The sequence below is a fragment of the Eulemur rufifrons genome, chromosome 9 (assembly GCF_041146395.1).
Source record: "Eulemur rufifrons isolate Redbay chromosome 9, OSU_ERuf_1, whole genome shotgun sequence".
In the NCBI taxonomy this organism is placed as follows: domain Eukaryota; kingdom Metazoa; phylum Chordata; class Mammalia; order Primates; family Lemuridae; genus Eulemur; species Eulemur rufifrons.
Window position 1 is genome coordinate 19,564,787 of NC_090991.1, and position 14,779 is coordinate 19,579,565.

Genomic DNA, 14,779 nt, shown 5'->3' on the forward strand with positions numbered 1-14,779 from the left:
TTAGAAAAAGAGGAATCCTAGACATATTTATAAGGCTAACCTAATATGTCCTCATGTCTAGTCATTACTTGCTCCTTAATACTCTTCTTGCCTCAATGTCTTTTTTTAGCTTTTCCCCTCTGATTATAAAGATGGGGTGGGAACAGTCCATCACATCTGTGATCCCAGAGCTGTGGGAGGATCACTTGAGCCCAGGAGTTTAAGACCAGCCTGGGCAACATAGCGAGACCCCATCTCTACAAAAAATAAGTTAGCAGGGCATGGTGTTGCATGCCTGTAGTTCTAGCTGCTTAGAGGAGGCTAAGCCAGGAGGATTGCTTGAGCCTGAGAGTTGGAGGTTGCAGTGAGCTGTGATTGCACCATTGTACTCCAGTCTGGGTGACAGAGCAAGATCCTGTCTTGCTGTCTTAAAAAAGCCTAGATTGTTATCATCATTTAAAAAAAACAAACACCTACCCTTTAGTGGTTCTGATTGCCCAGTAACTATTTATTTTCATTCTTTTTACTGGTAAATTTCTTAAGTAAGGGATCAGTATTGCTTTCCTTATCCCGCCCTCTCTTATATAGCCCTCTGTAATCTGGTGTCTGTCCACATCGCTACTGAAACTATGCTCTGGAAAGTTAGGAATGGTCAACAAATAGATTGTTCTGTTTTGCAGTTTAAAGATACTATAAAAGCCTGTTGATGTTTCTGTTTATTCTATCCCATCCTAATACTTTTTCAAACATTGTTAATACATGTTTGTAAAAACAAGGATCACTGTAGTCTATGCTTCCTTTTTCTTTTTCATAACTTCTAAAACTAAAAATGAAAATGACATGTTGAAACAGTAAATTACAGATCTATAGCAGATTTGTAATTGTATATTTCACTCTTAATTAAAATACAAAGTAATGGTTCTGTATCATTTGTTAGGAAGGTTGAATTTTCCATAGCTTTAAAATATTTAAACACTTTGCATAGATTAAGCTACTCTAATCAAAATTTCCTTTTGAGAAGTGGGAAGGAACACTTGTTCTCATTTTATAGGGAGGACACGAAACCCAGAAAATTATCTGGCTTCTTATTCGGTAGTCTGTTTTTTTGTGCCTTACTCCTTTGGTGTTTTTGTATTTTTTGCTTTTATTTTTGTGAACTGTGGGTTTTTTGTTATTGATTTTTTTAGGTGTATAGACACACTATTTTAATACTTGACAGGGAAAGCATGGAGTCATGGGCCTGAATAGCAGATGACAATGAGAAAATCTTAAGTTTCCTGTATGGTTCATTAAAAAAAAAAAGAATGAGAAAATCAAATATTTATAAATTAGCTAAAGTAGCTTTGATTTCAATTTTATATTTTAAAGTCTAGGTTATTATACAGCATGAAAGTGATAAAAATTTTTCCTTTGTTTTATTTAGCTTGTCAGCTCATTTGCAGCTTACATTTACTGGTTTCTTCCACAAAAACGGTATGTACTTTTAAAAGTAAATATATTGGCATTCTAACAGCAAAATGCCTTTGTGAATGTAAAAAAGAATGAGAATTTTGGGTGTAAATTTATAAAATTATATTTAATGGAAACTTTTGATGTTGATTCTGATAATGATTTTAAGCTTTAAATTATTAAAGCTAATGATGAAAATTAATTTATTGCCTTAGAACTGGAATAGGTAAAGAAGCTTCTGAATAGCACCTGTTCTGCATAAACATTTTGAGTTGATGTTACTGCATTATGTTTAAAAACACGCAGTAAAACAACTGAAATAATCACTACTACCAGTGGGATATATCAGTATGTTAGATATTATACAAAGGAAATTATGTAGTATTTTATGTTATTTCAGTGAAAGCTGAAAGCTAGGAAAAGTTACAGATTTAAAAATAGATAAAATACTTGTTAGCTTGTCCATCTTAAATATAATCGTCCACTGGAGTTCGTATTTCTAATCATCCATATTTGGTTTTCTGTAGTACTTCTAAAGCATATGGACTCTACTACTTTAGAAAGTTACAATTTGAATTTAATACATTTATTAGCCCTTTGTTCCCAGGGACTTGTATAAAATATATATAAATTATCCACTACTGAAATTTTTGGAAAACAGTCTCATTAAACTTTTTTATTGTCTATATGACAAAATATGTAAGGTCAAAAATTGCTCAGATTTATTCTGTTTTTAATTTTTTTATATTAAAGTGAGAAAGTAAACTGTGTTGATACCTCTGTTTCCAGAAAATAATTTCTCATTATAACTTTTTTTTTTTTTTGAGACAGAGTCTCGCTTTGTTGCCCGGGCTAGAGTGAGTGCCGTGGCATCAGCCTAGCTCACAGCAACCTCAAACTCCTGGGCTTTAGCAATCCTACTGCCTCAGCCTCCCAGGTAGCTGGGACTACAGGCGTGTGCCACCATGCCCGGCTAATTTTTTCTATATATATTTTAGTTGGCCAGATAATTTCTTTCTATTTATAGTAGAGACGGGGTCTTGCTCTTGCTCAGGCTGGTCTCGAACTCCTGACCTCGAGCGATCCACCCGCCTCAGCCTCCCAGAGTGCTAGGATTACAGGCGTGAGCCACTGCGCCCGGCCTCTCATTATAACTTTGAAATTAGTGGAAGTTGGGAAGAAGCAGATATATTGCCTCTGTTGTCCATTCAAGGTGTATTTGGACTTTGTTTTTTTTTTTTTAAGGAATAATATTTTTAAGACACCAGGTAGAAGGCCAGGCATGGTGGCTCATGTAGGCCTAAGGCTCTGGGAGGCCTAGGCAGGAGGATTGCTTGAGGTCAAGAGTTTGAGACCAGGCTGACCAAGAGTTAGACTCTGTCTCTACAAAAAATAGAAAATTAGCCAGGTGTGGCACACACCTGTAGTGCCAGCTACTTGGAAAGCTGAGGCAGGAGAATTGGTTGAACCCAGGAGTCTGAAACTGTAGTGAGCCATGATGACGCCACTGCACTCTAGCCTGGGCAGCAGAGCCAGACTCTGTCTCAAAAAGGAAATCAGGTAGAAAACTGACATCAAGATCCTTAAAGTCACCTGGGTATGGTGGCTCATGCCTGTAATCCTAACACTTTGGGAGGCTGAGGCAGGAGGATTGCTTGAAGTCAGGAGTTCAAGACCAGCCTGAGCAAGAGCGAGACCAGGCCTCTACCTAAAAAAAAAAAAAAAAATTAGCCAGGTGCTGTGGCATGTACCTTTAGTCCCAGGCTGGGGCAGAAGGATTGCTTGAGCCCAGGAATTTGAGGTTGCAGTGAGCTATGATGATGCCACTGCATTCCAGCCCAGGGGGACAGTGAGATTCTGTCTCAAAAGAATAAATAAATAAAACCTAAAATCAGCCTGGTGCAATGTTGCACACTTACATTCCCAGCTCCTCAGGAGCCTGAGGCAGAAGGATGGGTTGAGCCTAAGAGTTCAAGACTAGCCTGGGCAAGATAGTAAGATCCTGTCTCAAACAAAACAATAAACGATTAATCTTCAAATCAGAAATAATCAGTAAATATTTCTGAATATAAATTCATATAACTGAGTCATCCTACTTGAATCAAAAGAAAATCATAATATATAGGAAGGTAATAATCTGTCTTGTAAAGGTTTATTTAGACTACATATAATGGCTTCTAAAGAGTTTGCTGCAAGTTTGGAACTGATCTGGGGAAAAAAGAATGAGTAAACTTTTGAGGTCTTCATTGTAGGAAGTCTTTAGTGTTTGAAACTCCCAGACTTCTTAGCAAAGTGAATACTGTGCTTATATACATATATTTAAATAGGTTTTAAAGTACTGATTTTCTGTCTAGATAAGCCATCACAAAACTCAGAAAATGAACAAAATTCTGTTACCCTGGAAGTTCTGCTTGTGAAAGTTTGCCACAAAAAAAGAAAGGTAATGTGTTGTTGGTAGATGAAGTGGAATAATTTTCTTAGTCGAACATGTTCATGTATAAATACTGTGTTTTAAAGTCAATTTTTACTCTGTAAAAGCTAAGAAATAGGTTGACGGCTGAATTGTAAAATTTATTGATAACCTCTTTTTGCCAACCTCCCATGTTTTTTTGTTTTTTTTTCCCTAGTCTGACTAGGTGTCTATACGAAACTTTCCTATAGGAGTCTAGAAATGAAGGGAAGAAGCTATGTTTTAGCAGCCGATGGTTTAAATTCAGTTGCTTCCCTGCCATTTCAGTCTCTTAGTTATGTGTACCTGTTGAAATTTTAGATAAGGGCTAAGAGAGTTTTTCCTAAAAGATTGTCTTTTTTAACACTGCTGTTAGACAAAGAAATTTTCTTGTCAGTGTTATCATCCATTAACGTATTAACACATTGCTTCACATTTTTATTTATAAAGTGAAATTATTTCACCATAGAAACAAGTGTTAAGGTATGTCCTGTCAACCCATCAAAGCCAACAGATATACTTTTAGTAGCCTTAAGTTCTTGAATCTTTCAAGAGGAACAGGAACCTGTGTAGAGGTTCCCATTGCTGATGTGCTTCAAGATCATAGTAAGGTGATAAGGGGCTTGGCAAACTGCTAGAACATTGGTAGGGAGTGAAGTAAAGCGCTAGGAGGCAGCAGTGTATATATTAAAAAGTTTCTGTGGGCAGGCACGGTTGCAGGTACCTGTTTTCTCAGTTACTCGCACCAGCAGTCTCAGCTACTCAGAATGCTGAAGTGGGAGTATCACCTGAACCCAGGGGTTCTGGGCTGTAGTGCAGTGTGCTGATTGAGTGCCCGCACTGAGTTTGGCATCAATATGATCACTTCCTGAGGGCAGTGGACCACTAGGTGCCTAAAGAGGGGTAAACTGGCCTAGGTTAGAAACAAAGCAGGTCAAAACTCCCAAGTTGATCAGTTGTGGGATTACACCTCTGCATAGCCACTGTACTGCAGCCTAGGCAACATAGGAAGACCCTGTCCCTTAAAAAAAAAAAAAAAAAAAAAAAGTAGATGTAAAGTTAAGACACATCATTCCTTACTGCCTCCTAACCCCCTATATATGTTATAGTAAGGGTGATATGATAATTCTTAAGATATATTTAGGAAAAAAATGTCAATATAAGTTTAATAATATTTTTGTGTTCTATAAAAATAGCAGGCATAAACATTTTCTTGGAAGGATATATACAGCCAATTGCCTGGTTTAGTCATCTCTGGAGGATAAGACCTGGGAGGGTGGGTGAGAGTTACATGTTTCGTTTTACACTCTTTAAAGAGTAGAAATGTTTTTAGACCATAAGTATGTATTCTGCTTATTTTAAAAGAAGCTATCATAAGATTTTTTACTATATTCCCCTGTTGAAAAGGTCTTCTGCATCTTCCAATTTTTCTACTGTGCTCTTTCAGCATAACTAGTTATATGATAACAGAACATTACTCAGAAGATAATCAATATCCCTTCTGTTAGACAGCATTTCTAAATACATGGATTTACTGTTTCATAATGTAATTTTCGACCCTGGGGTTCTTGTTTCTTTTTTTTTCCTTAAGAGAGTTCAGGGGTAGTCTTTTTTTCATTTCTGGTCCCATCAGTTACTGTTATGTTAAAATAGAACATTTAAGGGAACTGATGAAGTTACCTGAGTTTAATATTTTAAGCATGGTTTTAATTCCATATTTCTAATATAAAACTATTTCAGATGACTGTTAGCTACCTATTGTTGATATACTGTGTCATGATATTTTCATTATATTAGAGAAAGTTATTGCTTTAATATTTGGTATACAGTTGTTCCAAATTTTCATTTTTGCTTCACAATTTTCAAAACTATGGTTAGAATTTTAACATGCCATTTGGTACATGGCTATTCCATCTTTCCTATAGTTGTGATTAGAAGTTTTATTATAATTCATATTGTTGCGTATGTATAAATATAATTTAATCTTTACCTTTGCAGGATGTAAGTTGTCCAATAAGGCAAGTTCCCACAGGTAAAAAGCAGGTGCCTTTGAATCCTGACCTCAATCAAACAAAACCTGGAAATTTCCCGTCCCTTGCAGTTTCCAGTAATGAATTTGAACCTAGTAACAGCCATATGGTGAAGTCTTACTCATTGCTATTTAGAGTGACTCGTCCGGGAAGAAGAGAGTTTAATGGAATGATTAATGGAGAAACCAATGAAAATATTGGTAATTTTTATTTCAGTAATTTCACTAGATTTTATCATTGGTGATAAAGGTGGTTATTGAAAGTGACTGAACCAGTATACCTTTGTGTAGTATTCATAGTTGTGTATAAAGTTTTTTTTGAAACCTTGCCTTTTTCCAAGGTTGGAAAGACTGCTGTTTTACATAAATCTTTTAGCAAACAATGAAATCATCTGCCCCCACATTTTGTTGTGAAAATTTTCAAACATAAAGGACCATTGAAAATATTTTATAGTGAACCCTTATCTACTTACCACTTATATTCAACAATGAATACTTTATTATACTTATCACATATCTATCCCTCTACTTATCCCTCTGTTCTTCCAATAATTTTGAATTCATCTTTGAGGTAATCATTCAACCAACATACAGGTGCTGGGGATACAAATATGATTAAAATATCCAGTCCTGTCCTCCAAAGGTTTACAACCTAGGGTGGGGAGAGAGACATGAAATAAGTAACTGCAATAAAGTGATAAGTGTCATCATATGTCTCATATGTATATATAGTATTACACTTATATATCTATAAAATTCAGTGGAGGAGCACCTTGGAAGAAATAATCTATGAATCTTGAAGTATCCTTTGGAGTTCTTAAAAAGTAACCATGATTACATGTCTTCAGTTGTTCTAAAAAATAAAAAGTAACCATGAGGAGGAGTTTGCCTAGCAAAGTTTATTCCAAACAGAAATTAGCTTTTGCAAAGAATGTCAAAAAGTATGGACAGGACGGGTGTGGTGGCTCATGCTTGTAATTCCAGCACTTTGTGAGGCCAAGGTGGGAAGATTACTTGAGGCCAGGAGCTTGAGACCAGCCTGGGCAACATAGTGAGAGCCCATCTCCACAAAAAATTTTTAAAAATCATCCAGGAATGGTGGCACATGTCTACAGTGCTAGCTACATGGGATGCTGAGGCAGGAGGATTGCTTCATCCCAGGAGTTCAAGGCTGCAGTGAACTATGATCACACTACTATACTCCAGCCTGGCAACAGAGTGAGACTCTGTCTCTGAAAGAAAAATAAATAAATAAGTGAGGACATACACAATATGGTAAAAATATGAAATTGGAAAAAGTGTGGTCTAAATATTCCAACCTCTGTAATTTGTACTTCATTTGTGATAAATGTAGTGTGTTTTATGTTAAGGGACCATATATCATAAAGAACACATTTTTTTGTTTCAACATTTGATTTATGAGAAATGTTTGTTAAATTTAGATGTAAATGAAGAACTTCCAGCCAGAAGAAAACGAAATCGTGAAGATGGAGAAAAGACATTTGTTGCACAAATGACAGTATTTGATAAAAACAGGTAATGTTGATGAATAAGTGAGGCTCACATAATATTCTAGGAATGTTTTCATTCTGAAGCAGAATATAGTAGTGATATTGATTATTTCTTTGCTTTTACTTTTCTTTGTTCTTAGGAATAAAAAAACAAATTGCCAAAACTGAATTTTTCTCTTTATCACGTAGAAAGCAATAAACATGGATAAGGAATTATTTGAATGGCTTAATTAAGATTGTTTCTTCAGCAAGTATTTTCTGAGTGTTTACTCTTTGCCAGACACTGTTCTAGGCAGTGAGAAGGCAACAAAGTCCTGCCTTCGTGGAGCTTAATTTCTAGTGGAAGAAACAGACCACCCCCGAAAAATATCAACTAATGTCACTTAGTGGTGAGTGAAGAAGAATAGAGAAAAATAAATGGTTACTGTTTTATAGAGAAAGCCTCTGGGAGGAGGTAATATTTGAACAGAGATTTTAATGCAAATCTTGGGATTATGTGTTTATTAAAGTTAAGGGGGAAAATTGCATATCATTATCATGCGCCTATGTGCATTTGGGAAAGGGTGACAAGGAACACTGGGGCTTAAAATCATCTCTGCACTATCTGCTTGGAAATGAAGTATCTTAGCACGAGTAAAAGAAGGTCTCGGAAGCAAATGCAGCATTCTTTTTTCCCAGGATTGGAGGATGAAACCTGTAACATGCCATGATTTCTTGTACCAGGCTGCTTGCTGGTAATTAACACAGTTCACTGTCAGTCAGGTATAGGAGAAAGCCAAGAAAATTAACTAGGCCATTCTTTCTATTTAAAAATATAATAGATTAGTGCTTTAAGGTATTGATCATTTGTTAGCCACCAAGTGAAGAAAGGTATAATACTCTTAATAAGAAAGCAAAAATGATTTGGAATAGTGACATTTTAGCAACCATCTTGTGTTAGACTATATCACTTAATATCACTTAATGTTACTGATAGAAACCAATATAGTGTCTTTCTAAAGTCAGAATTTGATTATGCATCAGAGATTTAAATGGAAAACAATAGAAACGTAAATGTACTGGAAGATAGTGGTTTTGTGTGTGGCAGAAGTGATTAGGAGGAGGCACACTGAGCTTCATCGATACTGTTAAGTATGTTCTGTTTTAGGCAGCATGGGGGTACATTGTGTTTTCTTTTTTATTCTTTCTACCTCATGTATATGTTAACATGTTCCTTGTATGAAAGAAATACTGCTTTTATTTTTAATGAAAAAAGGACCAAGATACCTGTGATAATTTTTTTCTCCAGCTTTTTATTTTGAAAATTTTCAAACCTATAGAAAAGTTGAAAGAGTAATGTAGTCATTTCAGATCCACATACCCTTCAGCTAGATTCATCAATTGTTAACGTTTTGCTACATTTGCTTTTTTTTTTTTTTTTTGAGACAGAGTCTCACTCTGTTGCCCAGGCTAGAGTGAGTGCCGTGGCGTCAGCCTAGCTCACAGCAACCTCAAACTCCTGAGCTCAAGGGATCCTCCTGTCTCAGCCTCCCGAGTAGCTGGGACTACAGGCGTGCACCACCATGCCCGGCTAATTTTTTCTATATATATTTTTAGCTGTCTATATAATTTCTTTCCATTTTTAGTAGAGATGGGGTCTCGCTCTTGCTCGGGGTGGTCTTGAACTCCTGAGCTGAAACAATCCGCCCACCTCGGCCTCCCAGAGTGCTAGGATTACAGGCATGAACCACCACGCCCGGCCATTTGCTTTATTTTTGAGCTGAGAAAGTTTACTTCATTCCTCATGTCTAAACCCATCAGCATGTATTTCCTAAGAACAAGGACATTTCTCTGCATAACCACTATATTACATTCATTGGGAAAATCAACATCCAGCAAATGTAATACTATCCCCCAGTTGGCCTCAATAATGTCCTTTATAATTTGCCATCCTCCCCATTCAGTAGTTAGGTATCACATCCGTCCAGACTTCATTGGAATAGTTGTCCAGCCCTCCCCATCTTTTTTTTAAGTACATGCCTGTAGTTTTGAAGATTGTATCTCAACTTCGACTTGTGTGATTATTTCCTCATAATTGAAAATTCAAGTTAAAATATTTTTGGCAGGGATTCTAATAGATGTTGTGTTTTTTATATACCACATCACAGACACAAGGCAATATTAGATTTGATCACTTGGTTAAGGTGGTGTTCACCATACTTTTCCATTATAATAGTACTTCCCTTTCATAAATTAACATGTCATCCCTATGGTAATGCATGAACTTGGATGAATATCGATTTTCCCCCAGTAGCCTTTCATGCAATAGTTTTAGCATCCACTGATGATTCTTGCTTGGATAAATTATTCTTTTGGCAGTTGGCAAATGGTAATTTTCTATAATTTCTTACACATTTATTAGATCCCATTTTTCTATAAAGAGCATTTCTTGCCTCAACTTTTATTTTTTTTTAATCAATATGGATTAACCAATTTTATTTTTCAATTTCTTTTAATCTATTCATGTTAATCATTTTAATACTCAAATTGTCCCAAATTTTGTCAGGAGGAACCTCTCCAGGCGCAGGATTCTGTGTCCTTTTGACTTAGTTTTTCATTATTTTCTGGAATACTAAGATATTCCAGAATTACCTTCTTTTCTAACTCTGATCTGGAATTGTGTTTTCTTCGAGAAGTACTGATTCCTTTTAGTAAAGGAGTACTGTTGGTAAGCCAAAATCTGAGGGTTAGATTTACAAAAATTGTTTTTAAAATCTCAGGTTAAAGTCTCCTGAAAGAATAACCAAAATTCAAAAGCCATACAGGAAATACTGAGCAAAATAAAAATGAAAAACTTCAAAAAACAAAAAAGCCATCATAACCAACGTAAAAGTAAAAATGACAAATTGAAGGGAAATTGTTTTGAGCTCATATTATAGACAGATGTCTCATTCCTCAAATAGAAAAAGACCATGCTTATTTACAAAGGCCACAGCCCAGTAGAAGAATGGACAAAGGATACAATAAAAACTATCCAAAAAAGACAATACATACAGTTCTAAAACAATTAAAAACATAAGACATCAGAATTAAAAGTACACTGAGATGTCATTTTTTCACTTATCAGATTGACAGACATAAAAAAAACTTGGTAAAGCACTGTTGATGAGGCTGTGAGGGAAAAGGCCTCCTCATACATTACAGGTAGAAGAGTACATTGGGTTGTAGCTATTAAATGGACTATTATGTAGCCATGAGGAAAGCTTTTTAATTTAGAAGTATATGAATATATTACCTAGTCAAATAAATAAATTAGCTCTTAAAATGGAAATTCCAATAGCTTTGCTGATGTGCTGTTGAAGTAGACTAAATTCAGGTAGTATAGCATAGAGAAAATATAAAAATCCTTAAGTCTCAAAATCTTTTGATATTAAGGGACAGACTACCTGGATTCATTACTATATCTCACTATTTACTGTGTGATCTTAAGACAAGTTACTTAACCTCTTTGTGCCTCAGTTTTCTCTTCTGGAAATTGAGTAAACATAAACAGCACGTAGTTCATAGAGTTATTAGGAAGATAAAATGAGCCATGTAAAGTCTTTAGAATAGTGCCTGGCACATAGTAAACACTTGATAAGTGTTAGCTATTATTACCTAATAGAATTTATCTAAGACTGATGAAGAGAAGCCAGATTCTTGCTATTATTATATACAATTATTGAGCGTGGTTGAAGGATGCTGTTTAGTAGTGGTTACCAGTGTTTAAAAGTATGGAAAAAAATCTATAAACTATATATACACACATGTGTACTACACACACACACTAAAACTATATAATTATACTGTATATGTAATTCTTTGATTCAACCAGTATTTCATTTATTCATTCATCCATGAAATATTTATTGAGCACCTATGTGTGCCAGGTGCCCCCAGTATCCTGTCATTATCAGATTCATCATTGTAATCATCAACTAGTTTATTGGTCAAGTATAAAAGTAAAGGATTCTAGTTCAAACATTTATAGTAGTTAAAATTAACAGGCATTATTCTTAGTGGTTGCCCAAGGCAAGTATTGTAACACTTTTGTTATCCTAGCTTTAAAAGTATAAAGCCTACACACATGCTTTATATTTAATGTTTGAAATTTACCTGGTTTTGATACCTTAGGCATATTATACTTAAAGTGTTTATATCTGAGTAGCAACAATAATGAAATAATAATTATCTACTTAGTAGTTATTAGTGCACATCATCAAAATTGCTTTTGTCAGGACTGGAGTGTAGATATATTTTAAAATCTTGTCGGGTATATAAACTAGTTTATAAATTTAATAAATGGTTTTTATTACAGTATAAATCTAAAAATGTAGAATTTGTGTACTTACAGTAATACACAGGTTACTTTAAAGTATATGTGTTTGTCTAACAGGCGCTTACAGCTTTTAGATGGGGAATATGAAGTAGCCATGCAGGAAATGGAAGAATGTCCAATAAGCAAGAAAAGAGCAACATGGGAGACTATTCTTGATGGGAAGGTATGAACTACTTAGAAGGTTGACCACGTTATAGTTATGAACTCCCATTTTTGACTGGTGTTTTCTTCCCCAAATGCTAGTTCATGTTGGAAGTAAAGAGTCCTGTGTTTTTTATACTTTGAAAAACACAAGTAAAAATGATCTAGTCAGAGTATTTAATGAAAGACATCATTCTTTAAAGCCAGACTGCCTGATTCAAATCTCTGCTCCTATGTGGCGTCTGGCAAGTTACTTTATTTGTGTCTCAGTTTTCTCATCTGTAAAACGAGGCATAGAATTGATGGATTAAATGAGATAATTAATAAAATATGTTTAGTACAGTGCCTGGCATACAGTAAGTGCTCAATAAATGTTAATTGCTATTTTAAATCCCATTCATAGTATTAGCAGATAATATGTGATGAGTAGTAATACATTTGTCAAGAAATCTACAAAACTTAGATGGAGCATACTTAAAATAACTCTTCTAAGAGATAAACAGGCATACATATTTTATATTACTTGAATAGGCAGACTCAACAAAATAAATGATGTCCTTTATTTCAAAATATATTAGGTCAGTGTACTATCCCAAGCAAAATCTCTAAAGGATTTTTTTAACCCTTAAAATTAGTCTCAAGTTAATCTAGAATAAGAAGTATGTAATAATACTAAGGAAAATTTGGATAAGTATTCTGAGAATTTTTACTTACCATATAGTAGAACATACCATAAAGTTAAAAGAATTTAAGTTGTATGGTATAAGCATAGGAATAGACAAACATACCATTGAAGCATAGTCCTGAAATAGTTTGATGTATATTAGAAATTCAGTTTATGATAAAGGTGGTGGTATAGATCTGTGTGGAAAAGACAAATGCTCATTAATTGTGACAGAACTTGTCTCTAGCCATCTGGAAATAAACTTACACCTGATAAATTCCAGAAGGCTCATAAATATAATGTAAAAATTAACACTCCATAACTTCCGAAAAAAATATAGGTGAATGCTAATCTTGCAGTGATGAAAACCCTTCTTTTTTTATATAAAATTATTGTTGTCCATATAATTTCTTTCTATTTTTTAGTAGAGACAGGGTCTTGCTCTTGCTCAGGCTGGTCTCAAACTCCTGAACTCAAACAATCCACCCGCCTCGGCCTCCCAGAATGCTAGGATTACAGGCGTGAGCTACCACGCCTGGCCAAAACCCTTCTAAGTATGATACGAAAGCCAGAAAGCATAAAGTAAAAAAAAAAAAAAAAAAATGCCTGATTAAAATTAATAATGTCACTGGGCACAGTGGCTCATGCCTGCAATCTCCTGACTCAAGAGGCTGCGGTGGGAGGATCGCTTGAGCCCAGAAGTTCAAGATCAGCCTGAACAATAGAGCAAGACCCTGTATCTTAAAAAAAAAAAAAAGGAAAAAACTAGCTGGGCATGGTAGTGTGTTCCCTGTAGGCCCAGCTGCTCAGGAAGGTGAGACAGGAGGATCATTTGAGCCTAGGAGTTGAAGCTTCAGTGAGCTATGATCGTGCCACTGCTCTCCAACCTGGCAACAGAGCAAGACCCTGTCTCTTTAATTTAAAAAAATCATTTTTTCCCCAAGTCTTCCCCTGTTCCCCATTATTTTCTTGTGACAGGGTTTTGCTCTATTGCTTGGCCTAGAGTGCAGTGGCATCATCATAGTTCACTGCAGCTTCAAACTCCTGAGCTCAAATGATCCTCCTGCCTCAGCCTCCCAAGTAGCTAGGACTATAGGCACGTGCCACCATGCCTGGCTACTTCAAAAAAAATTTTTTTTATAGAGACTGGGACTTGCTATGTTGCTCAGGCTAGTCTCAAACTCCTGAGCTCAAGTAATCCTCCTGCCTCAGCCTCCCAAAGTACTGGGATTATAGGTGTGAGTACTGCGCCTGGCCAAAAATAATTTCTGTACTGCAAAATTAAAAGTTCAAAACAATGATGAACTAGGGGGAAATATTTGTAATTCCAAATGCTAATATTATGAATACTAATACTGAGTTTTATAAATTAGTATATGAGTTACATAAATCAGTAAGAAAAAGGTAAGCAATCTCCTAAGAAAAATAAGGACAGTGAGGCAGTTCTTGAAAGAACAAATATAGAAAGACCAACAAACTTTTTTTTTTTTCTTTTTTTTTTTTTGAGACAGAGTCTCACTCTGTTGCCCAGGCTAGAGTGAGTGCCGTGGCGTCAGCCTAGCTCACAGCAACCTCAAACTCCTGAGCTCAAGGGATCCTCCTGTCTCAGCCTCCCGAGTAGCTGGGACCACAGGCATGTGCCACCATGCCCGGCTAATTTTTTCTATATATAATTTTAGCTGTCCATATAATTTCTTTCTATTTTTAGTAGAGATGGGGTCTCGCTCTTGCTCAGGCTGGTCTCGAGCTCCTGAGCTCAAACGATCAGCCCACCTCGGCCTCCCAGAGTGCTAGGATTACAGGCGTGAGCCACCGCGCCCGGCCTCCAACAAACTTTTAAAAAGATACTCAACTGTATCAGTATTCAAAGAGATGCAAACAAAAGCAATGATACTTTGACTACTAGTTTGACAAAGATAAAAAAGATTGACAGCTTCTAGTGTTGTTAGGGATGTGAGGACACATACTTAAATAATACTTTGATTGTAAGAATAAGTTGGTATAATCTTACTGCAGGGCAGATTGGCAATATGTATAAAATTAAAATTGTGTATATAGTCTTTAACAATTAAATCCAGTTGTACAGTTTTATCACAAAGTTGTAACTGGTTAACTGAAAAGACGTAGGAAACAGCATTTTTTAAATAGTGAAAAATTAGAAACAAATCCAAAAATATAGCCATTAAAAAGACTGATTGAC

General features: G+C 35.6%; 1 protein-coding gene across 2 annotated transcripts in view; it reads left to right on the plus strand.

The window, feature by feature from the left end:
• Positions 1 to 14,779, plus strand: part of SUZ12 (SUZ12 polycomb repressive complex 2 subunit) — a 43,939-nt gene that overhangs the window by 17,023 nt on the left and 12,137 nt on the right. For both annotated transcript variants that reach the window (XM_069480999.1, XM_069481001.1), the window contains 5 exons: positions 1,403 to 1,452; positions 3,783 to 3,868; positions 5,876 to 6,107; positions 7,349 to 7,442; positions 11,832 to 11,937. In XM_069480999.1, the coding sequence (XP_069337100.1) occupies positions 1,403 to 1,452; positions 3,783 to 3,868; positions 5,876 to 6,107; positions 7,349 to 7,442; positions 11,832 to 11,937 (568 nt within the window). The remainder of the gene's footprint in view (positions 1 to 1,402; positions 1,453 to 3,782; positions 3,869 to 5,875; positions 6,108 to 7,348; positions 7,443 to 11,831; positions 11,938 to 14,779) is intronic.